At 31.9% G+C, this 25,698-nt stretch overlaps 3 protein-coding genes across 8 annotated transcripts; 2 read left to right on the top strand and 1 right to left on the bottom strand.

The window, feature by feature from the left end:
- Positions 1 to 274: 274 nt before the first annotated feature.
- On the top strand, positions 275 to 12,809 carry LOC132907737 (host cell factor). 2 transcript variants are annotated; one of them, XM_060961099.1, is made up of 7 exons: positions 275 to 850; positions 1,719 to 2,423; positions 2,481 to 2,632; positions 2,708 to 5,611; positions 5,699 to 5,926; positions 6,000 to 6,381; positions 6,468 to 12,809. In XM_060961099.1, the coding sequence occupies exons 1-7, from the start codon at positions 682 to 684 to the stop codon at positions 6,596 to 6,598; spliced, it is 4,671 nt and encodes a 1,556-aa protein (XP_060817082.1). In that variant the 5' UTR covers positions 275 to 681; the 3' UTR covers positions 6,599 to 12,809. The 2 variants fall into 2 exon arrangements, with proteins under 2 accessions (XP_060817082.1, XP_060817083.1); XM_060961100.1 differs by having other exon boundaries at positions 276 to 850; positions 2,481 to 2,626.
- A 3,351-nt stretch (positions 12,810 to 16,160) lies between these two features.
- Positions 16,161 to 19,175, top strand: LOC132907757 (Golgi membrane protein 1-like). Of its 5 annotated transcripts, XM_060961144.1 has the most exons (6): positions 16,161 to 16,868; positions 17,140 to 17,440; positions 17,521 to 17,596; positions 17,930 to 18,103; positions 18,776 to 18,844; positions 18,989 to 19,175. In XM_060961144.1, the coding sequence occupies exons 1-6, from the start codon at positions 16,702 to 16,704 to the stop codon at positions 19,081 to 19,083; spliced, it is 882 nt and encodes a 293-aa protein (XP_060817127.1). In that variant the 5' UTR covers positions 16,161 to 16,701; the 3' UTR covers positions 19,084 to 19,175. The 5 variants fall into 5 exon arrangements, with proteins under 5 accessions (XP_060817127.1, XP_060817125.1, XP_060817124.1 ...); XM_060961142.1 differs by lacking the exon at positions 18,989 to 19,175 and having other exon boundaries at positions 16,161 to 16,493; positions 16,598 to 16,868; positions 17,930 to 18,844; XM_060961141.1 differs by lacking the exon at positions 18,989 to 19,175 and having other exon boundaries at positions 16,161 to 16,533; positions 16,598 to 16,868; positions 17,930 to 18,844.
- Positions 19,176 to 19,464: 289 nt separating this feature from the next.
- Positions 19,465 to 25,525, bottom strand: LOC132907759 (GTP-binding protein Rit2-like). The gene is made up of 6 exons (XM_060961148.1): positions 25,101 to 25,525; positions 24,382 to 24,955; positions 24,244 to 24,300; positions 24,043 to 24,116; positions 23,747 to 23,938; positions 19,465 to 23,680 (listed from the first exon to the last, which is right to left on the bottom strand). The coding sequence occupies exons 2-6, from the start codon at positions 24,521 to 24,523 to the stop codon at positions 23,438 to 23,440; spliced, it is 708 nt and encodes a 235-aa protein (XP_060817131.1). The 5' UTR covers positions 24,524 to 24,955; positions 25,101 to 25,525; the 3' UTR covers positions 19,465 to 23,437.
- Positions 25,526 to 25,698: the final 173 nt, after the last annotated feature.

Raw genomic sequence — 25,698 nt, 5'->3', positions numbered from 1 at the left:
GTATTATGATTATCTGGGGAAATCTGGATACATAGGGAATTCTTTTGTTGCGTCGTTTTTTGTTAGTTTGTGAAATCTTTAAAAGTAATGAACAGATAAACTTATTTTACAAATATTATAATAAACTGTACAGTATAGATTTAGATTAAAATATAACATTAAAAAACCATTATTTAAATATAATAATAATTTAGTAGCATGAAAAATATATTCGGGGGTGGATCATTGATGAATACTGAGTGAGCACACTAGAAGACATGAAATCAGTGCCGTAAACATCGTGAACGTAAATACACGGTGTGCGTTCTGTGTATACGTGTTACGTTACAGACGTCTTCTAAATCGTGTAGAATTTTCATGATTCCCACCGAAAAAAATTCATCTGACTTTATATTTGTATGGACCATTTTGTTAAGTCAAATTAATTAATAAAGAACAATAGCCGAAGGTAGGTTATAATCAAGACGTACGATATTGACAGTGCTAAGAATATCAAGAAGTAGTAAGTTCTCGTTGGGTGTGTGAACCTTCGAAGTTATCCAAACTGTTGTATCGTGGACATCGAAGATAGAAAAGTTTGAAGAAAAGGACACACTATCATCGAAACCATCGGGCGTTGCACTGTTCTAGGGGTAACACGGTGGGTGCATAGCTGCGCGGTATGAAAAAATGATGTGATCGATGGTCATCATGGCGGCACCCATGCTAAAGTGGAAGCGGATCACAAATCCGTCCGGACCCCAGCCAAGACCTAGGCATGGACACAGGGCAGTTGCTCTTAAGGATCTTATGGTCGTTTTCGGCGGTGGAAATGAGGGCATTGTTGACGAGCTTCATGTCTATAACACGAGTAAGTTGCTTCCTTGCTGTGCGTCTTTCGCGCCGTTCTTGATGATTCCCGCGATCCAAGATGGCGGCATACATTGACAAAACGGTCACCGGCCGGATCATCGTGAAAACCATGAATTTTGTTTATGTCAGATGTCTTATTATCATATGTTCCATATACATTAAATGTACCTTTACTATACATGTCTTTATAAGTCTTGTTTGTTAGACATTGGGTTAATTTCATACGTAGAATTAGTGCGATCTGTCATTTTTCATGTTTATACGCACGGGAGCGGCCATTGCTGTCTTATACGCCCCACCACGATATGCAACGCGCCGCGTTTCCCGTCATTCCACGTTCACGCTTCACCCTTCCTTTTCTTTTTTCTTTCTGTTCCTATTTCTCCTCCCACTCTTTCATTTTAGGTTTTCACATCTTTACCATATCATGAATGCGTATAGCATTTCTTTTACTATGTTGCCAACAATTATACGCATGCGTACTGTAACGAATATTTTGTACTTAATTTTGAAATGTTTCCCTTAGTAATACTATTCAAGTTACTTATATGATATAGAGATAATAAATATAATAATATACCTTAATAAAAGTGTAATTCTAAATATATAAATATAAGATTTTTTATACTATAAATATTTAATAAATTTTATATTATTTCTTAGTTTTTAAGTTGATTAATATCATTCTATAAATTTATTTAAAGATTTTGTTTACAAATAAAAATTATGTAAATTTCTGTAACATATTCAAATAATTAAAGATTTTTTAATTCATTACAAATGTATATCATGTACTGAAAAAATTTTTTCCTGCTTATACTTTATTTATTTTCCTACTTATACTTATACATTATTACTTTTTGCAGCAACTAATCAATGGTTTGTACCATCAACAAAAGGTGATATTCCACCTGGCTGTGCTGCATATGGATTTGTTGTTGATGGAAGCCGTATTTTGGTTTTTGGTGGTATGGTGGAATATGGAAAGTATTCAGATGAGCTTTATGAACTTCAAGCAGTTAGATGGGAATGGAAAAAATTGAGACCCAGACCACCGGAAAATGATTCTCCACCATGTCCTAGATTAGGACACAGTTTCACCCTTATTGGCAATAAAGTCTTTCTTTTTGGAGGATTGGCTAATGATAGTGAGGATCATAAGAATAATATACCAAGATATTTAAATGACCTATATACCCTTGAACTACTTCCTAATGGAGGAACAGTTTGGGATGTACCACAAACAAATGGGCATGCACCACCACCTAGAGAGTCTCATACCGGAGTATCTTATAATGATAAGACAGGAAAAACCTGTTTAGTGATTTATGGTGGTATGAGTGGCTGTCGTTTGGGTGATTTATGGTATCTTGATGTTGATTCAATGACTTGGCACAAACCAGTGGTTCATGGACCTATTCCATTACCCCGTTCTCTTCATACTGCCACTTTAATTGGTCATCGAATGTACGTTTTTGGAGGATGGGTACCACTTGTTGTTGATGATGTTAAAGTTGCAACACATGAAAAAGAGTGGAAATGCACAAACACGTTGGCTTGTTTAAATATAGGTAAGTTGATATTATATTTTTTGATGCATGATTTCGTAACTGACAACATTATTTTAGAAACTTGGACATGGGAACAGTTAACAGTTGATACTTTGGAGGAAAATGTTCCTCGCGCACGTGCTGGTCACTGCGCGATTGGGATGCATAATAAACTTTATGTATGGTCTGGTCGAGATGGATATCGCAAAGCTTGGAACAATCAGGTTAGGGTTAGTCCTTATAATTTATTTTTAATTCGAGAATGCCTTTACCTGTTATAAAATATGATTTACTTTTATTCTCAGGTTTGTTGTAAAGATTTATGGTACCTCGAAGTCGGTAAACCATCTGCACCATCGAAATTGAATTTAGTTAGGGCTAGTTTGCAAGCACTGGAAATTCAATGGACACCAGTGCCATCTGCACAGTACTACATATTGCAAATACAAAAATGTAAACCTTCAGCGACAACTGGAACATTTCCTACAGTCAGCACTCCAGCAAACACAGCAACACCTACCACGACATCGGCAATGGTTACTCTTGCAACTGATTCTGCTACATCTTCACCTGTTACTGCTGCCCCTGAGCTTCCACAAATTCCAACCACTATTAGACCGTCCATACCTCCACAAACTCCGGTCCGAGTTCAATCAACTGTGCAAAGCCCAGTTCAAAAACCAATACCATCACAAAGCGTAACAAAACCATCAAGTCCATTGACACCAAGAGTAGCCGGAAATCTTATCAGAATTCGTTCTCCTTTAGTTACAACAACGCCAACAGCAACTACTGCTACTGAACAAGCTCCAACTTCTAATACTACAGTGGCAGGCCAAACACCAGCTGCTATGTCAGGAATTGCTGCCTTAGCAGCAGCAGCTGCTGCTACGCCAAAAATAAGCATGAACAATGTACCAATTCTTCCACAAACTACAGCTAATACAATTAGGATGAAAAATGTACAACCAGGCCAACAAATACGTTTCGCTGCCCCTGGAGCAACAGTATTGAGAACTGCTTCACCACAACAAAGTAAACAAATTATCCTACAAAAACCAGGGCAAAATATATCTGGTCAACCCCAGATAGTACATCTTCTGAAAACAGCACAAGCGATGGTAGCAACTGTGCCTAAAGTAAGCCTCATCCCAGGGAAGACTGTTCAAGCAACAGGTGCAAAGCCACTTAATCAGGGGGCTAAAATATTGAGATTAGTAAATCCGAATACTGTACAGGGATCTAAAATTCTTACTACTATGAAAACATCTAACATCGTTGCAATGAGCAAAGGGCAAAATATTAGCGGTAAACAAACGATAATGATTACCAAACCTGGTGGTAATGGTGGATTAGTTGGCCGTAATCAAATAATAGTAGTTACAACGGGATCTAATTTAAGAACTATACAAGCTGTAACTACATCCCAAGCTGGCAGTGGACAAACGGGTAATATTACTACACCTGTAAATGTTTTACCCTTATCAGCTACTAATCACGTAACAAATCAACAAGGAGTAAAGATGATCGTTGTATCATCTGGTGCAATGGGCGGTGGCACTACTGGAAAACCAATTACTATTACAGTTCCAGGCCAAGGTGGTGTTCCAAAAACGGTAACTATTGCAACTAAAGGAAGCCCACAAGCTATCTTTAATCCTGGAAAGAGTCAGATTGTTACCATGCCACAAATACAGAAAACGCCAGAGACTGTCACAGTATCTGGTAAGCCTGTAACATTACAAATGTCTGGAGGAATAGGAGCAAAAACGGTTACTCTCATGCCTACAAGTAGCACAATAGTGACTACTTCAAGTGCATCAGAGACAATAGATACAAGTAAAATGTTATTTGTCCCACCGCAAAAACAACCATCAGCTTCATTGGCATCTACATCTGATGGTCCTGCTACCACTGATGCAGCATTGGCTGCATTAGCTGCAGAGGCAGGTTTAATAGATCCAGTTCAAGAATCTTCTGGTGATCTATCATTCATGGTATCTACAGATGATGGTGGAGCAGGAGATGGTAAAATAGAAGAAAGTTGTAATGGTGATGAAACTACCACAGCAGCTGCTTTGGTTTCTCAAATGGGAGCTGGTGAATCAATGCAAATTGATAGAGATGGTAACTTTTTAATTCCTCAAGTTGATGGTCCAGCAGATCTTCTTCTGTCTGATGATGACGAAGAAAACGATAAAATTGATTTAGCGGAAGATCCGGTGTTAGAGAATCAAGAAGATTCACAAGTTGCAGACTCTGTAAGTATGGAGCAAGATACAGATGCAGCACCAGTGGAAGCTGTTCATATGGACGAGTCTTCTATAAAAGATCCAGAAACTTTGTCAGAAGGAGCATCTGAACTTCCTGTTTCTACAAGCGCTGTAGAAGATATTCCGGTAGATCCAGAACCTTCCATTGATGCTCAGCCAGACGAAAATGACATACCTATTGAAGTTTCTAATGAACCAGAACCAGCAAATGAAACTGATATGCAAGATGTGAATGATGCATCAGTTGAAGAAGCACAAATAAAACCTGAAATTTCTAGTATGCAGGATCCAATAGAAGCTTCATCAGAAGAAGCATCCATGCCAGATGCTATGGAACTGCCAGAAAATGATGAAAGTGAACAGATTGAAAATAATGATATAAAATTAATGGCAGTGGATACGTATACTTCTGAGTCTGAGAAACCATCTGTTCCTGAACATTTATCACCTGAAGATAGTTTATCACAGCTCTCTCAAGAGGAAACTCAAGTTTTAGAAAAAATTAAAGATGAGGCTGTGGAGCCACCAATGGATCTTCCTGAAGGAACTCCAATGGAAACATTAGAGGACAACGATGAACCAATGGTTACAGATTCTTGTTCAACTTCTACCACTGTTAATATTCCAATCACAACATCCATCATGCAGATAAAATTAGAACAGCCTGATGAGCCAATGAAACAAGGAAAGATTCCTGAACCACCAGCATCATCTGTCAATAGTATTAGTCTTCTTGAGAAGGAAATGGATATTAAAAAACCAGTAATTCCAATGAAAGTGGAAATAAAAGACGAACCTATCAAAAAAGAAAGTTTGAAACAAGAAAAGATGAATGGTACTAGAACAGAAAATGGAGATGATTCCACGGCATTAACTACGTTGGCTACAGCTGCCTTAGTTTCGGCAGAACAACCAATAAAAATAAAGGCTGAACAGGTAAAAGTGCATATCTTAGATTACAATTTGCAACTAATTTTTTTCGTATATAAGTAATTTTTAACGTTTTTTTTTTTTTTTTTGTAGACTGAAAAAGAAAAAAAAGAAGAAGAATGGTATGATGTAGGAGTAACACAGGAATCACGATTTACTGTACAACATTATTACTTACCTAATGATGAACCTTTAGATATAACGCAACCATTAACTATGGATGTTTTTGAAGGAAGAACAAAGGTTCCTTTAGAACAGGGAACTATTTATAAACTTAGAATTGCTGCTGTGAATAGTTGTGGACAAAGTGATTGGAGTGAGGTAAGTGAAATAATTGCAAGTACGGGCATTAAAATAAAAATATACAACTTCATGTAATATCTTTTTATTTAAGGTATCGGCGTTCAGAACATATGTTCCGGGATTCCCCGGGGCACCTAGCGCTATAAAAATTAGTAAAACGGCAGACGGTGCTCATATTTCATGGGAACCACCGCCTAACAGAAATGATGGACCCATTTTGGAATATTCTGCCTACATAGCTATGGCGAATACCGCACCAAATAATAACGGAGAACCAAAGACAACGGCGTCGAATTCGAACCTAACATTTACAAAATTTTATTGCGGTACAAACAATTCTTGTTCGGTATCTAATAGTTCCCTTAGTGCCGCTTATGTTGATACTACTCGAACACCGGCCATAATATTTAGAATAGCAGCACGAAATGTTAAAGGATATGGGCCAGCAACGCAAGTTAGGTGGTTACAACAAGGTTAGTTATATTCTTTTTTCTTAAGACAAACTGGGTAATTTTTAGTAATGGTATTAAAAATTATAAAATATTAATTTTTATACCAGCATCTGTAGCGTCATCAGATCAAACTAATTTTATGGAGAACAACCCTCAAGTGAAGAGACGTGGTGTAAATATACGCTTACAAGCAAGCTCCCCACAGAAGAAGGTGAAACTAAAGAGACCAAGTAGCTAACTTTTCGTGAGCCTGTTTTTCCTTGACCTTTTACAGCCCAAATATCCAAACAGCGCTATTCATTATTTAATTTCCGCTGGTACACACGCCTAACAACGATAATGAAACAGTATATTCTTCGAATAAACGACGTAATATGCGAGTAAATGAAAGAAATGAATGCACGATATAGAGCGATGGAAGAGGTATCCATAGCTATATTGAGGTATAAACATAAGGGTTAAAAAAAAAGTATTTTAAGTGTTCTATATACGAATACAAGGTCTTTCTATACTGCGTTTTCTGACTCACCGTTATTCTCCTATTCCTTCGCGAATGCGCGACATTTTCTGTAAAGATAACACGAATACTGTTAATAAATGGCAAGGTGGTTATTTTCAAGTTAAATAACTTTCCACGTTTATAATTGCGTTCCATAATAAGCGTCATAACATACCGATGATACTTGCATTAACACTTGCATCACTTTTTATGGTATATAATTTCGTTTAAATATTGACCACCTCCATTTTTATTTTTTAATAGGTGAATTTAATTTAGCTACAGGTTGTAATAAAAGAATGATGAAATGAAGTAGTCATTTAATTTGTACGAAAGCTTTGTTTTTAACAAATGCTTTGTTCGAATTTATTTTAAATTATTTGTATTTGAAAATTTTTTATTTTTACTCGGATATATGTACGTACAGATTTTCTAATATGAAGTGGAAGTATAGAAAGCTTCCTGTTATGTTTAAATATTTATTGTAAATACTGTAATTGGAAATATTTTCTTTTAATTTTATTTACAATTGTATTTGTTGAAATTTTGTCGAAATTTTGCAGCGCGATGCAAGTGTAACGAAAATTTTGTTGATATCATCTTTTTCTGTATAGAATATCGGTGCTACATTTTATTCTCATTACTTTTGTTACTGCCAATCGCAAAAACAAAATATATAATTAACATAAAGAGAAAGGAGCACGTAGTGTAAACTTCTTTTAAATACAAATTTGCTTTGAAATTTTGTTATTTCTTTCAGCAATAAAGCAGAGATATTTTATTAAAAAAAAGAAAAAAAAGTGGGAAACTATAAGTTGGTAGAAATGCACGTATTATTCGTGAAAATTACAACTTGATTTCGAAAGTGTTGATATTTTGAAAAATAAAGAATTTGAACAAAGTTAATATTTTTATATGGCAACAAAATAATTATTTGGATAGTATATCATTATAATATATTATGTGTAATAAGAAGTTTAATCTTTTAGGATATTACTAAGTCAAGGAATTCGTATAAAAAAAAATTTATAGAGAAAATAAACGAAGTAGTCATACATTAATTTGTTTAGGGAAGTCTTCAGTTTTTTTTGAGCATAATATATTTTAACTGAGATACTGAAGTAGCTTTTAAAACAGTAGTTGGTAAAAACCAACGATTAACAGATTATTAATGTGGTTCACACATATGATTAGGTGGCTTGGGGCTATGTTGAATCTGTAATAATTTAAGCGCACACTTTATTTTTAGATTATCAATACAAACTTTTTGTTATCTGCTTGTAGCTTAAGCATTAACATGGCGTTTTAAACCCCTAATATGTTATGCTAAAAATTTACATTAACAATATTTTATAAACTAGCATATTCAAAATGTGTTAAAAGATTGATAAAACGTTTAGAACTAATAACTTTACATTAATTTGGCGTATTATTTTCATCCATTTTCATTCGATAAATTCCAATCTTAAGAAACTATATTTAACTATGCGAGATTATTCTCGATAACTATCCGATAACGTAAACTATTTCTACGAACAATTGATAAAAAGTTATTAGTTCTCTTATCTTGTTTTGTAAGTTCTGTTAACAAAAAATGACACTAGACCATACTAGAATATCAGTTCAAAGTTATTATACATATTCTGCAAATGAAATATTTTGAAATGTACGTATACGTGGTATGATATTCTGTTCTATCCAAATGTATTGAAACGATATCCATAATATTCAAATATATTCAAAGAAACTATGAATAAATATAGAAGAAAAAAAATATCTTTCATGAAATACTCGTTATTTCACTGTAGCAAACTTTTATAACGTGAATGTGTACTTACACTGTAGATACATGCATCTCCAAAACTAACTGTAACTATACTAAAATTACTAAAAAAAAAAAGTACGTATTAAACTTCATTTTATTATACTAGTAAGAGTGTTACAATCTATCTGTATTATATACCTTGAACTTGTATCAGCAAATTTATGAATTATAAATTTTACAGATTCTTTTTCTAAGTTTGATACAGACAAATTTTAGTTATTTTATTCATTATTAATTGGGATGAAATAAGAAATTTACAAATAACGGAAAACATAATTATACGTAAACTTATATTATAAAAAGTATATTCTATTTCTACCTATACTGTAATATTGCTATAAATAAATTTCAATACGTTATATTTCAATATTATATTCCGCGTGCTGCCTTTCTGTTAATCACTCATATCTTTTGGCAGTAACGAAAGCGAATATTATATATGCACTGAGTTATCTTCCTCCCGAGCTAATTAATTGTAGTAAATAGGTCAAGTGAATGAATACCATACCAAGACTTTTGGATGTAAATCGCGTACCTTTTTAATAAAACGTTAATGAACTAATAATTACGTTCATTCAAATTATCAGCAAGATCTACATTTAAAAATCTTAAATGGTATCGATTATAAGGACGTGAGAAACTTGAAAGAGATCTAGAAAATAAAGGAAGAAAGATCTATAGTTAAGGAAATACAGATGCAAATAACTATAATATTTTCTTTTCTAGCGCATGAAATATGCTTAAGCCAGTCTTTGGTTTTTTCGTAAACACGAAATTGAAAGTAAACTGTAATGAACAAATTTACTGTACTGTTCTGACATATAAGAAAAGAGAAAAGCAAACGGCAACGTCAGACCACGATTTTACCACAGACTCTTTCTACGTGACTAGATCTGAAAATCATACGACGCGATTGCAACGTGCAAACACGCATGAAGGATAATCAGGTAGAAAGCGAATTGTACACGTTAGAGAGAAATTGAAAGAAAGGACGCTGCAGCGAAGGTTTAAGAGACCTCGACTTTACGGTGAAGTCTTATAGGAATTTAGCGTGATTCACGCTAAATAGACTAGTACTGCACTCAACCTGCAATCGTACTAAGTAATATAAACTTGTATTTTTCGATGGAATTTCGTAGTCTCGAAGCATAACCGCGGGACTACGAGAAATTTTAGAACTGTGTTTTAGTGATAAAATTCGCATACAATTAAATGTTACCGTCTAAGGTACCAAAAGTTTTGATTTGGTAATCGAAAACATTGTATACGAGAAGAATAATTCTAAGACTCATATAAACAGTTTCAATTTCAAAGGCCAATATTTAATTAAATAAGAGAAAATTGGAACACTATTTCTTCTCGTGCATATCTTTTAAAGATTCGTCGAATTTTGTAATTAACTTATCCGAATAATATCACACGTTTAAGCTACACTTAAGAAAACAACTTAGCGTGCCTAATCGCAAGGTCAGTAAAAGAGATAAAAAAGAAAAAACGCTAAACAACGTTTACAGATTGTAATTTTATACCTCGATATAAATTTATATTCGTACCGTCATTGCGAAACGAGCATCATTAACGATTAAAACGTCAACACGTGTCATAGATGAGAATATCCTACTTTTTAATATCTAATCGCACTTTTTTATAGGATTCATTATTTCAAAAGCCAATTTTACACATATTATATCTGGTAAAGTCGTACCAGAAACGACGCGAATGAAGGAATTAGCAACGTGTGATTTTACAATATCAAAAATCGTTTCTTCCATCGATGAATTTTCATATGCATACTCGCACGCGTTTATGTTTTATGACGTCATAAAGAAAAACGTTCTAACTTCCACTTAAACATTCTAGAAGCTTGATATAATCGGCGACGAAGAACACACAGGTTCATTTACGTGCTGGTTAGTGCAGTATCTTCTTCCGGTTATATCTTCAACCATCATCCGACATCCGACTTCGAGCGTCCATCGCTTTCTCGTAATCGTACAGCGTTGATTAAATTATATTGATTAATCGATAATAACGGATCTAAATCTTGTATCTGTTAATTAATACAAATTTAGTTGATCGAAGAACGCAGAAGAGTTCGGTTGCTCTGTTCTCTTTTTTAAACTTCGTAATTTCGAGAATAACGGAGAGAGAATGAAAGCGGACAATGCGAGTTTCCGTATAACAATTCTACGGTATATGCGAACGATTGTGTCGTACGATGCATGTTTCTGGCTAATTAGGTGTGTTGCATCTTGTGCAAATAAAACAAGGACGAGTAAATTTTTGAAAGAAGCTGAGAAGAGCAATACCGTAGAGACATCCTATATTCCGCTCACTGTATCAACCGATGGAATGATTAAGGATAAAAATAAAACAAAACGTGGTATTTATGTACGCGAGGATCGACATAGATTTATTCTTAGTAGGTAGCACAGGTGTGATTGCATTCTATATACATATACATAGAAAAACGATGCCTTTCGTGATCTTTTGTTGATTTTCTTTTTGTTGAAGAAAGAAACAAAATTCGTTGTAACAAACGACGGATAAAAACGTTGACAAGTTACCGATCTTTCGACAATAGTCTAAGGAAGACATTCAATGCAATTCTGTAGAATATTTTTCACAGAAAGTGCAATATTTCGACGTGTCTCAATGTTAATTACCACGTGTCTTGAAACACGTGGACCCGTCGTGAGTAGAAATTCGCACAGACGAAAAATGCTGCGATATTCTTTTCGTTTAATACATGTTAAAGAACTTATTAATCGACAATTATGCTGTTTCGAAAGGAATGCTGTGTAAAATAACGTCGTGGCTTCGAAACACTCCATCAAATCACTAATTCTAATCAAAAAAGAAAAAAGATCTATTGCTCAAATACTCAACTTCGCACTTCCTTGTGTTCAACTAGATTTTACGTGATACGTGTGTAATGCCATTGAAAAATCGATCAAAAGAGGATACAGTAAAAAAGAAAATGACAAAGAGAGTGGGAAGAAGGAAAATGGAAAAATTAATCTATTTGTTCGACATCGATTAATTTCGAAGCAGCACGATTTTCGAAAGTTTTAGATTAGATGAAAGGAACAATTAAATGGAACGTGTCCCGTGTGTACATGTATGTATGTAAATACGTACGAGTGTGCGGAATACTAACATACGGCGTTTGCAACAATAGATTATTTTTCCACGTCTAGCTCGAATGTTTCGAACCTTCGACGAACATCCGTAAAGCTAGATTTAGGACGTAATGAGAAGTTGGTGATCGGCAATTCATATGTTTTGCATAACGATGATATACAGGTGTCCGTGACTGAAATGTCCGATGGGGCACATATTACATTTATCATATATTTTATTTTCCTTCAGACGTACAGGCGTAGTCACTGAACGTGAGAGAGAACAATAACGATGTCTATGATAATAATTATAATTTGCGTATATATACATTATGGATCGTTATTTTCATTTATAATTACGGTCGCTAAGGAATTTATAATTATGATTGTTACAATGAAATGAAAAATGCGTACAATTAACGAACGAGACTAGATAATAAAAGGTGATAATACCAACATTGGATGGTTCGTATTTAGTTAAAATTTAATTAGAATAAATCTATTTTAATACTGAATCTATAAGATTGAAAAACTTTTTTATTTTAATCATAACTGTATAATTACTAATCAAATTTCTACGTAAAAAAAATAACGATATAAAGTAAATGATCTGAGAGTATACAAGAATTATTGTTAGCAATGGTATATACGTAATTCGTATAAAGATATCAAGTTAATTGTACTGGAAGGAAGTATACCTTAAAGTTTTAATATTGGCAATGAATTAACTTACGCAGGAATCGCATGCTTGTATGATCTTCTCCTTTATGTTATTATACGATCGATTAGTTGAAAATAGTTTTGCCAGTTTCTTGAATCTTTCAGTAAATCGTATTACGATGAATTTGGACGTCGAGTTTCTGTGAGTGCAATGTCTCTTGGCGTTTGGGTTCATTATGTGATCGCGCTATTTTTCACTCTATTCAGCTATAGATTCTCTTCAATGGTAGGGTTAACTAAACATATATGTAATAAAGAGAACAGAATAAATGTATGTAAACTTGCGTGCCTTTGCACAATTATTCACAACGTCAATCCCGTACTCTTGACTTTGAAATTCTTATTTTTTCTAGATTATCAATTTTACAATATTTACGAAATTTATTTTTTTATGTTACTGTTAGACGATCAAAATTTCATGAAATATCATGGAATTCTAATTCTTCCTCTCTTGATGCTCTTACGGACTCTCTTAATGCCTCAAATGAGAGCCCGCAATTTTGCAGCTTGATAGAGATAGTAACTTTTTAGGACTACTTGGCTATCAGGAAGGCCGTAGCCTCCTTCTGCGAGCTAGTTATGCTGCGGAAGGAGGCGGTGGAGCGGGTGAGGGAGCGGGATTCTTATCCCGAGAGGATTGGCTGACAAGGGCGCAGCGGTGCCTGTGGTCGCGCCTACACGGGGCGCGTGAGGGCCACCGCGACCTCCGATTGGGGTTGAAATTAAGTGCTGGACTCTTCAGCACCCGGGGGCCAACAAGCAGTCCGGTTGGGGATCCAAACGGCCCCCGGGGAGGGGACGCGACAGTGACATGACAGCACACCGTGTTGTGTGTATTTTTCATGCATCTATTATCAGACTTAAATCAGGTAGCTAATAAGTATATTGTACTGCTTATCTACTTAATACATAGAATGATTTAAGATGTGACAGTGTGTGAATATAAATAAATTTTCATGTATAACATAAATATCTTATTCTAAAGTAAAAGTATTAAATTGAATATCAATAATAAAAAGGCTATAGATTATGATCTTAAATTATATTATCATTCTCATTTCTAATATAAATTATTAAAGAATATAAAGAAGATTTATTTTATTCGTTTATGTTTATAATATTTTTTGATCTTACATTTTATTCTTGTATTTATATCAACATACATATTAAGAAACATTTTAATATTAAATGCTTTAAATTCATTGTACAATATTTTCATTTCTTATTTACACTTATCTATATATTATAATTGAATAACAAAAATGTCACATAAAATTATATTATTACAATGATTAAAATTAATTTAAGTTTAACTCCGTACATTTATGGGTTCAGAAATAGTTGCCAAAAAGATGCGTTTACAAAAAATTTACAAATGTGATAAAAGTAAATGTACTAGCTAATTCGACAGTAGCTCGCATTTCTATAGATATTTTTCTGATGTCAAAGAGCACGAGGAATTGATTTATATATTAAAATAAAATTTAGTCATTGAAATAAAACAATATAATATTATGTGAAATATTGTATTATCATTCTTGTTGTTTTTCGTTATCGGGTTATAAAAAAATGTTAAAAATATCTATATTATGAAAAACAATAATTGTATAAATTATTAAAGTTTAGTCATATAAAATATAATCTAAGATTCATTTTTATCTAGTTAACCTTTAAAATCATTCGTCGTTCTGTCAAACTTACAACAGCTATAGCCAAGTAGTCCTAAAAAGTTACTATCTCTATCAGACTGCAAGATTATTTTACATATAATTCATATCTGCTGTGTCACTTTCGTCAGGTGGTAGAAGCTTCGAGTTAGTTATGTGTCTGATCCGAGGTGGATTTAAAATGCCGCAATGTTTCCTGTAGGTACACACCAAATGTCTTAGGTATAGGATATCGTGGATCTATAAACACTTGCCACTTGTACGATACATCCCCATCCGGTTGTTTGTGAATGCTGGTTTGTACCCTCCTCACTACGCCATATTTTCCGAAGCTCATCTGCAAGATTCGTTTTACTAGGATACAATTTTTCGAATCCCTCGGCGTCATGGAATCATCTGTAGCGGTACATAGCGCCAACCAGCTGGCTCTGTGTAGATCCTTCGATATTGTAACCTCTTCGCAAATTAGTCCCTCCGGCATGTGTTCCCGGATACTTGAGAGCGCCGAGTTAAGATTTTGAACCTCCACCTCTGGTATATGCATTATTCTGTTGACAATTATTCCTACCGCCAAATAATTATTAATAGGTATCATATGGATATAAAAGAATGCTTTATAATATACTATGACTCGGCCATCGACAAAAACGATGCAATTATACAATTTTATGGCTATACATATAACTATATAATATGAATATTTTGATGACTTACTTGATTCTCAAAGTTAATGGTGCAGATATTGCTAATGATATACTAATTCTATAATATGATAACTTTAAATCCTGCTCCTACGGTATTCTTCTAGAATTCGAATATTTATATCAGTGTTGGATAAAAGCAACGGCTAAGTTGTAGCAAAAAATTCAACGAAAATATAATTCGAACAACGGATAATAGATTACGAATTTTGTAAATACGAATAAGTTATTCAAGTCGTTATTCACGAATAGAAAATAAATTAATTAGTATGCTGCACATTTGTATGCATTTATGGGAAACCTGAACATACAAAAATACGAATTTGCATAAATACATATCCGTAGTATACTAAACATTGTTTGATTTGTGTACGATTTTGCGGACAATTTCTGTACGCATTATATTTTCTTAATGCAAATTCCCGATATTGAGCCAAAAATATCTGTTGGTATCCGAAAAATTCATTCACAAAAATTTTTCGGAAAAGTACCGTTTCAAGAGAGGATTGATTGACGGAGGAAGTTCACATGACATCGTTTTAAGAACGAATTTCTCGGGCCACATGATTGCTGTCTTCTATTTTATATTATATACGATCAATTAGTTGAAAATAGTTTTGTTACTTTCTTGAACCAGTAATCTTTCAGTCAATCATATTACAATGGATTTGAAAGTCGAGTTTCAGTTGGGTTCATTACGTGATCGCGCTATTTTTTACTCTATTCAGTTTTAGTAGGATTTAGCATATAAAAGTTCCAAATTTCTACCTTTTCCATATTCTTTTGTAAATTTTAATAAATCTAAATTTTGCACAACTTACAAAATTAATTTTTTAAAATCGTTGTTAGATAATCGAAAAAAGTATTTATATATTTTTTATTTCTTTAACTCTCATTTTTAAAATAATTCCTTTCCACATGTTCAAACGAAACATGAACTGGACAAAATGTTATCAAAGTAAATATTATTGTAACTTTCAGTTATGTGTATGTCTTTTAATCGTCGTGCGTCCTTCGATTCCCGGTTACACTGCGAGGTAACATTATAGACAATCTCATAAACATACATGAAAATAAAAAAGCGACATCCTGTAAATAGTCGTACCACCTGTTTTACATGTATTCGATAACCTACCAGCCAACTCGTCATTAAATTTAATGAATATATTTTCTATGTATACATATATATAAAATATGATCATGCGCTTGGAATATATATATGTGTGTATGTATATATATATATATATATATGCAATGCATGTGTTGACGTACATGTGTGATTACGTGGTTAGTCTGGTTAGACGCCTCTCCAGTCGTCACTGTTAGTTATTCCAGCATGATGAATGTATCGCATTGATTTTAAATCGGTTTAACGCTGATGTCACGTTTGCCAATAAATAAATGAAGTCACTTAATATTTGGTAAAAATCGCGACTCTCGAACATATAACGTGATTTAGTACTTTTTGTGATAAAATGTACATATACCATTGTCAATACCGGTAGTGCATAGTAGATACGCCCACAACACGTTAAACGTGTTTATTTCCACGAAAATTTCGTGAAAATTTACCAGAAAAAGGCCTAGCCGAGAGAAGAGGTTAAAAAAGCACTATTTTTTTAATCGCTTTGAATTAATCGTAAGTAATGGACCATGACACTTGATAAGACCATTTACTCCTCTTCATCTCGTTGTTCGAATAGAATACGACTGACATGCAGTGAGAATTGATTTTTCATGCACGTGCAAATTTACAACACACACGTGTGTATATGTTACATAAAATATAATATATAATAATTAAGGAATGGGAATTGACAGTATGAGAGTCGGAGGAGGCCGATGTCCTCCCCTCCTTGTTGGCGGACTTTTCGCTGCTTGTTTAATGCTTATTTGCAACTGGTGGACTTTATCTTCTGAAAATATCGAATTAGTTAGGCAAATCGACGAATTGAATGAACAACTTAAAATTAGGTATTGTTTTATGAAACAATTTTATATCAATCAATGTATTGCGTTCTACGAGCTGCACTTTACTTTCTATTATTTTTTAAAGTTTAAATTTTATTTATAACAAAAGTGTCAACATTGTATAACTCATGATAAGTTGTATCATCTTGAAGTTTGGAAAACATTACATTTTTATTAATGTTAATTTAACAACTGACATCTAAATCTATAATAATATATGGTTATATTGTGGTGTACTATACCTATTAATATTCGTGTTAAAATTATATTTCAGTGCTGAGGAAAGAGATCAATGTGTTACACTACGCAAAAATTTGGAACAGAAATACAAGAATGCAGAAAATGAGGTGGCATCACTTCATGTACATTTAGAACAACAAGAAGAGTTAAAGAAAAAAAATGATGACTTAAATGAAAATTTGAATATGTGCAAAAATGAATTGGATTCACTAACCAAGTTAGATGCTACTAAAACTACAACATTGGAAACATTAAGACTTGAAAAAAAAACTGTTAATTCACAGTTGAATGTAACAAGAGATGAAAATAAAAAGTTGCAGGAAGAGATAGAACAGGTATAACATTAAATGTAGAAAGTTCTAAAATTTCATAACATCTTTAGTAAGTTATATTTGTCATATTCAAATCTTTTTAGCTAAAGGATGATCTTGATAAAATTAAGCTTACATGCAATCTAACTCCTGAAAAGAAAGCTCCACCTATTCTACAACGTAAGTTTTACTTTATACATTTCTTGTATTTTGTTCTATTTTATACTTTTCCTTATTTGATACCATGTATATATAAAGTAAAATTAAAATCAAAAAATGATTTGAAATATTTGTAATTTAAATAATTTGTTTTGATGCTATTCTATTAAAATTATAAAAGAATTATATTTCATTTGTACCTCTTAAAAGGGCTTTCTTAATAATAATCCTGTAAATTATTCTAGCATATCGATGATGCTAATAGAAACATTAATGCAGCTCCATTATGTTTAATTTCTGCATATTGTCAATTGATTTAGCTTTATGTGATATTTTGGCGGTTTGTCAATTTAGCTACAAGAGAAGTAATTAACAAGATTCAGTTGGATCCTGTTCCGGAATCAGCTATAAGAATATCCTTAGTTGGTCAGCGTGGTTTGAAATACCATGGAATTCCAATTCTTCCAAAAGACCCACCTGGCGCTGTGCGCCTAAGTCCTCGCTTCTCTGTTACAATGCTGAAAGATAGTGATACTTCTTTCTTATCTCAGGAGAGAAGAAGGCGTCCACAGAAATAAAAACACTCATGCAGTAATTGTGTATATAAAATTGTTGTATTTTTGATGCATCTATTGTTAGATTTGAATCAAATGACTTTCTAATAAGTATATTGCACTTTTTATCTACTTAATAGACAGTAACGGCTAAGATGTGAATGTGTGTGAATATAAATAAATTCTCATATATATTATGTTATTCTAAACTAAAAGCATTAAATTGAACATAAATAATAAAGAGATTGTAGATTATGATTTTAAATTGTAGTACCATTCTCATCTCTAGTATAAGTTATTAAAGAATATAAAGAAGATTTATTTTATTTGATTATGTTTACAATATTTGATCTTAAATTTTAGTCTTTATATTTATATCGATACGTGAAAAAATAAAAGGTTTATCAATATTAAACATTTTAAATACAGTGTGCAATACTTTCATTTATTATTTAGATTTAGTATGCATCATAAAATGCTGTCGCTAATATGTATGTATTGATAATATAACTAATTGGTGAGGGTTCACTAATATAAAGCCTATTAAAATATTATTTGTAAAATGGACTGATGTTACAAACTTTCATAAATACATTTATTATTTCATTTCATTTTAGAGTAGTAACTTAGTTTATATGACTTTCAGCTCAAACAAGTCCAAAGAACCAAAAGAATAATGATTCAAATGGAGGCATAGAGGACAATGTAGAAGTTGGTAAGTATTTGTTCAATTTGTTATAATACAAACATAAAAGCATACATAATTTTTTTAATATATATGTATATGATATACATTTATCTGAAAGTGGTATCTTAAGATGATAGATGAATTATTTTATTTTTGTTACGACTTATATAGAAAATAGCAAAGCAGGAAATACAGAAACCACGGATGGGAATATAGTAGAAAGTGGAAGAGATCAACATACAAATGGAGGAATCACTGAAGATTAATAACCGATCAAAAAGTATTTCGTATAGCGATTAAAAAAAATATGTGTCAAACATTTATTAAATATAATTGAATTATAACTTTTTCCAAAACAGAGAGTTTTGAGTACTTTACACAATTTATAATCATTAGTTTATAAGTAATAATAGAAATTTTAAAGCAAACAATATATTTACAATCTTTCATAATTAATTAAATAAATTAAAATATATATATTTTAAGCAAATATTAAAAAATTATTTCTTTGATTGCTTAAGTAATAATTTATTCTACTTATATAGAACATTATATATCAAGCTTTCATGACTTAACACATTTGTTCATTACTTTATACTGTTATCATATGTTTTTTTATTAAAATGGATGTAAATAAATAAAATGGATGTTTTCTAATATTGTATTTTATATTTATTCTATAAACAGAAATACAATTAAAATCTTGTCACAGTTCGTTGAATGTACTCAAGTAATTATCCGAAATGAACCATTTTTCTATAATAATTATCATACAATTGTGGACCTGTACATAATACTATTGTAAATTTTTCATCCAGAATACGAAAATTGTCAATTAAAACCATATACTTAAGTATATGTAATCACTCTGTAATCACAACTTAAATACATTAATTATACATAAATTTATTTCAATCATATCAAATTTATTGCTCAATCTCAAAATAAGCATTTTTAAAATTTTGTTTCTATTAAAATTCTTTTGGTAGTACATTATAAATTTACATTTTATCTAATTATTTTATTGTATTGTCATTGTAAAATGTGTTTCTTTTGTATTTCTTAAAATACAGAATTAATTTGAATTTACATTATACTATATATTAACATTATTTATATTATTTCTAGTTCTTAATATTTTGGGGTATTCTTGGTTATATACATATACAGTATGATATATTAAGCAAACGATGGACAGACAAAGATACCACTCGCCGCCATTGTTAGCTTTAAAAATTCCATTTTCATATAAATATATCATTACAGTTCTATTGAAATGTATTACATTTCAGTGTTTTCTCATGTTTTATACATGTAGATTCGTTAGTTTATAAACAAATATAAAGAGAAATAAAATATTACAGTAATAACTAAAACAGATAAATACTCTCCTTTTATTATTATAAAGTTTTAAAGATTAAACACATTTTACACAGTACATAAATTATACAGATTTTGTATTGTATGTTCAATTGTTACATACAGATAATTTATATTCATTAATATTTTCTACTGTATTAGTACAAAGCTAGTGTTGATGTAGTTGATTATCAGATTTGACAATAATACTTTGTACTTGTTCTATAAAATGAAATAGTCAGATTTGTTATGTTAGCTAATAAGATGGATTAAATATTAATAATTATGTTCCCTATTAGTAAACTGTTTATAAAATGTTATAACAAATATAATACCAACATGTATAAATATTTATAAGATATGATAAATACATATAAATGATCACTTTAAACTGCAATCAAAATTCGTAACTGCGTCTGTAAATTGTAAATTATTGCATGTTTAACAAAATGCAAGACTTGACTAGGAAACATTAAGTAACGACTAGACGTTTAATATACATATAAATATACATTTAACAATTTTTTTGTAATGTCTTGACTGTATGCTATCATAGATTGGTTCTATTATCTGGCAACTATATAAAGAACAATAGAACCTCGTTATGCGAACAAGTTAATGCTGAGTCCCTATTAATCGAACTACGTTCGATTGTACATGTACAAACACGTATTCTTATAACGAATATGTTAATATATGTGATCATTTGGATTTATACAAAATATGTCAAGGAAGAAACAATTGAAATCTTAACAGTTAAATCTTAACATTCGAATTATGTATGTGTATACAAAGGTATAATGAACTATTATCGAAACTACTCTGTTATTTGAATCGCTTTATCCTTCAACCTGCCTGTATAAACGAGGTTCTAGTGTATATTATAATTCTATTAATTTATAACTAAACGTAACTGATTTATAATATACATGCATTAAAAAAGAAATCACGTATTCTTAAGCTGCACGAGAATTAAAAGCTTTAATAAATAATGTAAGAAAACGTGAAGTTTTGAACGCTAGGAGCAGACACCACATGCCTTATTACCTTTGGCTCTAACAAGAGAAAGCGAAGACACTTGAGCGTACGATAAATTAACTCTTACTAGAGTACGAGCACCAATATTTTTGTAATTTCGACGAATAAGTTACTCTTTTATTCTTCACGCAATCAGCGTGAACGAACATCAAAGGGTATTCTACTCGCATTTTTACTTTTTAAATAAACTTTGGCGATTTGCATAAACTTTGTATTATATTCTTTTTGCTCATCAAAATAGAATCTATTAATTATATGTTGGATCATATTTGTTAATGGCAGAGTCATAGTATACTATGAAATGTGTCCATATAATACTCATTGATCAAATTATTTGATGAATAGGAATGATTTTCTACAGGATAATGGAGCTCTATGTAACAGACGTGGAGATACAAAATTTACCTGAGATCTTGCATCAGTATTGATAATAAAGCCACAGTATATAGAGAAACAGATACTAGCCTCTATATGATATTCATTGGTAATCATTTAGTTAGAATAGGAATAATTTTCCACAAGATAATGGAGCTCTACATGTCAAGTATGAAGGTAGAAAATTTTTATTTGGCAACAAAATATATTAAAAAAGCTTTACCAAATGGATAAGTGTGGCAAATGTGGAAAAATTATATTTATGATGGAGAATTACTTATATGATCATTAAGGTATTCTGTAATAATAGAGTAACAGAATGATGACTGTAAGCATGTGAAACGGATTTTTCAAATCAGCTTTAAAAAATATGGCACTGTAAGGAAAATACAAAAAATCATCCTCAATGAAAGTAACGGATTTATGTTTAAGTAGCAGTTGTCAATAATTCCACATGTATTGACACATCCTACTATGCCGAAAGATAACAGAAAATAAAACAATCCTAGATTCTCTTACGAATACATAAGATATTCATTACCTAGACGTATATCTATCCGAGATTTTGCGCAATTATTATTTATCTAATTGGACGCATTGCCAATTGGACATTCCATCACAACAGACAGATAGTGAAAGTAGTGCTCCTAGCGTCCATATCATCATAAAACCAGTGGAGAAGAATCGAGAGCATATGACTAAATCTCTTTTACCGAAGACGAAAGAACGCTCTCCAGAGCGTGGATTTACTATTCGAAGTTTCTAGAACTCAAACTTAGAGGAAAAGTATTAGTAGTCTATGAACATAAAATTTTGTTGACTTATTAATCAAATACATTACTAGTATTATCTCTTCAATTCTTAAAAATAAAAATATATTTGTGTAAATACTCCTTTTGATTGGAAAATATCGTTTTAAAAATTGTTCACTTTGTGCGACTTCATCAAATAACATTTGTAAACTTTACAAATCATTATAACTTTCGTATACTTTGTAATAATTTAATTCGATATAAAACCATTCACAATTTTCATTTTTTTCTATAGAAAATTAAATTGGTATAAATAAATTTTAGTTTAACTTTATACGATTAATTGTCATAATATAACAATTATTTAGCATTACAAAACTTTCTATTCATCTCACGTATACTATATATTCTGCATTTACAAATTTTCATTTAATATTTCATGTAATATGAAATATTAAATTCTTTGGTCATATAAAATAGTAGTTATAAAACAATAATCAAAATTTTAACTGGAGAGAAAATATTAAATAAAAACTGCAATTATATTAATTTAAAAAAACAAAAGTAAGATACTCCTAATATAATTAGGCCTTAAATTACAGTTATTAGTTATTGTTCCTGATAAGATACATATATTGTAAGTAATATTAATAGCCTTTTTTAATAAATAATAATGAAAAAACTAGCAACCTTGGGAACAGAGTTATGGACATCTTATACTGTTATATTGAAAGTTTTTTAGGAGATCACATCCTTGTTGCTTGTATCATCTCATGTTTAACTTTTTTTCATATAAGTTTTTAAATAACTTCTCAATGTAATAGAAGCTATTAGTGTAAAGTTTATAATAAAAATAATGAACTGCAGTCTATATTTCATGTTTCCATTACTACATTTAAAATATAATGGGGTTAAAGATGAGGCAGTGACATATTAGTGAATTAATCCCTAAATTGAGAGACTGTTATAAAATACAAAAGAAGCATAAAAAATTTTGTTCGTTGTGTAATCTGTAGAATTCCAAACTGTTTATGTTGCCATAATTTGTTAATTTAAAACAAACGCTATCAAAAAGATATCTATGCAAATACGTCAATTAAGGGGAATAATGATGACTATTGACATGTCTTTGCTTCCTTCTAAATATAAAGGCAAGAATTGAACGCAGCCGCCACCAACGACTGTGTTTACGTACCGAATTTCTTGACCTTTCTTTAGCTCGAATTTGTCTGACTAATGAATAAAATGCATCATCTATAAACTGTCTAAGAGCTGCAGATGTTTCATAAAAGGGGCAACCAAGCTGCTCAGCAAGTGCCTTTCCTTCTTCTGTAGTTACCTATAATATGTTTCTCATGTTAACAAAATCAGTAAATCTCAGTTAGAATGAAAAGTTGTGTTTTACCTTTCGTTGATGCTGCAAGTCAAATTTGTTACCAACTAATACCAATGGGATATCTTCATTAGCTCTCACACGTGTTATCAATTTTCGATATTCCAAAGCTTCCTGAAAACTATGTCTATCAGTTACAGAATAACATATCATAAAACCTTCTCCACATCTCATATATTGGTCACGCATAGCTGTAAATTCCACCTACATATAAAAAAACTATATGACATATAACATTTATGTATATATAAAATTACAATACGATGAATTCACTTTCTTATGAAACCATGTTAAAAACAAATTCTGACCTGGCCTGCAGTGTCCAATATATCTAAAAGTGCAGCTTCACCATCTATAACTGCTTGTTGTTGATATGAATCCTCTGTCAATAAAAAAGAACATTAAATGATATATTCCTCCAAAAGTTAAGAAATAATAAGAACAAAATTTTACAGACATTTTTCAGACTTTTCAATTTTCATTACAACATACATGAAATAAACTCTTACCTATAGTTGGATCATGATAATCAAGAAAGCTATGACTGACAAATTGTAATGTGACAGCTGAAAAATTAATTTCCATAATACATATGAGATATAACATGTTTTTTTAATTAAACGATGACAAATAAAATTGTATTATACCTGATTTACCAACACCACCATCGCCCAAAACAACAATCTTGTAAACCCTAAGTCCACCCCTGGTAATGGGTTGCGAGACTACCGGTACGTCATTCTTGCCATTCAAGGCTACGCTCTTATCCTGCAGGATGTCAGCTGACATCGTTAGGAAATTTACTGTTTATTGGTAACCTAATGTTTGCTACAGCTACAAGCTTGCACTTTTACAAACTGACTGACATACTTGATCACGTATCGGAACACGCGCGTAGACACACCCGTATCAGTTATTAGATCGGGAAAGATACGGTACATGTTTGATCGCGATTGCAAGCCACCGTTTTTTATCTACTAGTTTGGAACTGCACCAAGTGACACTTAATGGCTAAAAGTTATTTTTTACAGTTAGACATAGCATGGCTGATGAGCATAGGCTGACAACCGGGCTTGACAGAATGTGACAGTCGCAAAGATTAAGCACGCGCGGATTCGTGCACCCAGGGGCGTATCCACTTGCTCTATTGTTAGTATAATAGATCCATTTATATATCTACAGGGTGTCTTAGGTTTTAACGACGAAACTTACAGTACGAAACTTACAGTCAGTACATTCTATCAGCCTAAGAAAAAAAAAGTTATATAAATATAGGACGTTTAGCACTTTATTAAAAAGTTATGAAAAAAATAAAAAATGCTAAGTAATGGACTTGCGGTTACTACAATGAAATGTAGGAATAGACCACCAATACTTACGTTTATTCTATTTACGCGAGTTGTGCTTGCTATCTCAGGCCATCGAAGGTAGTATAATACTTTTAGCACTTCCAAAAGTAACTAATATTCCATCTCAAAATGCAGATAAAAATCCAATGGCATGAGATCAGGCGATCTTGGAAGCCAAGGTATTGGCCCTCCTCGACATATCCATCTGTGAGGAAAATAATTGTTTAATTCACAAATATTATGTACTCCATAATGTACCGGACAGCTATCCAGTTGCATCCACATGTTTTGTATTCTTCTATTAGGGAACCCGTTTTGATATTCTCTCACAGCAGTTCAGGTATTTCCATTGCAGAAACAAAATGTATATCTGCATACTCTCGATTTGTAAATGATTGCAGCCTTTTCGTACGAAGTCCACTAACTTACTAACGATTCAATGGTACTGGCAGAAATTATCATGAAATTACCTTCAAAAATCGTTAACGACTTCGACACAGCACGCAAAAATAAACAATAAATGTGAATATTGCTGATATAATTCTTATATTATATCGTAGTAATAGCTATATACTATTCCCTTCGTGTTTGATATTTCTTTGATATTTCATAACT

The sequence above is a fragment of the Bombus pascuorum genome, chromosome 6 (assembly GCF_905332965.1).
Source record: "Bombus pascuorum chromosome 6, iyBomPasc1.1, whole genome shotgun sequence".
NCBI lineage: Eukaryota > Metazoa > Arthropoda > Insecta > Hymenoptera > Apidae > Bombus > Bombus pascuorum.
The sequence above is the reverse complement of the archived record's forward strand: the minus strand, read 5'-3'. Positions and strand labels throughout refer to the sequence as shown.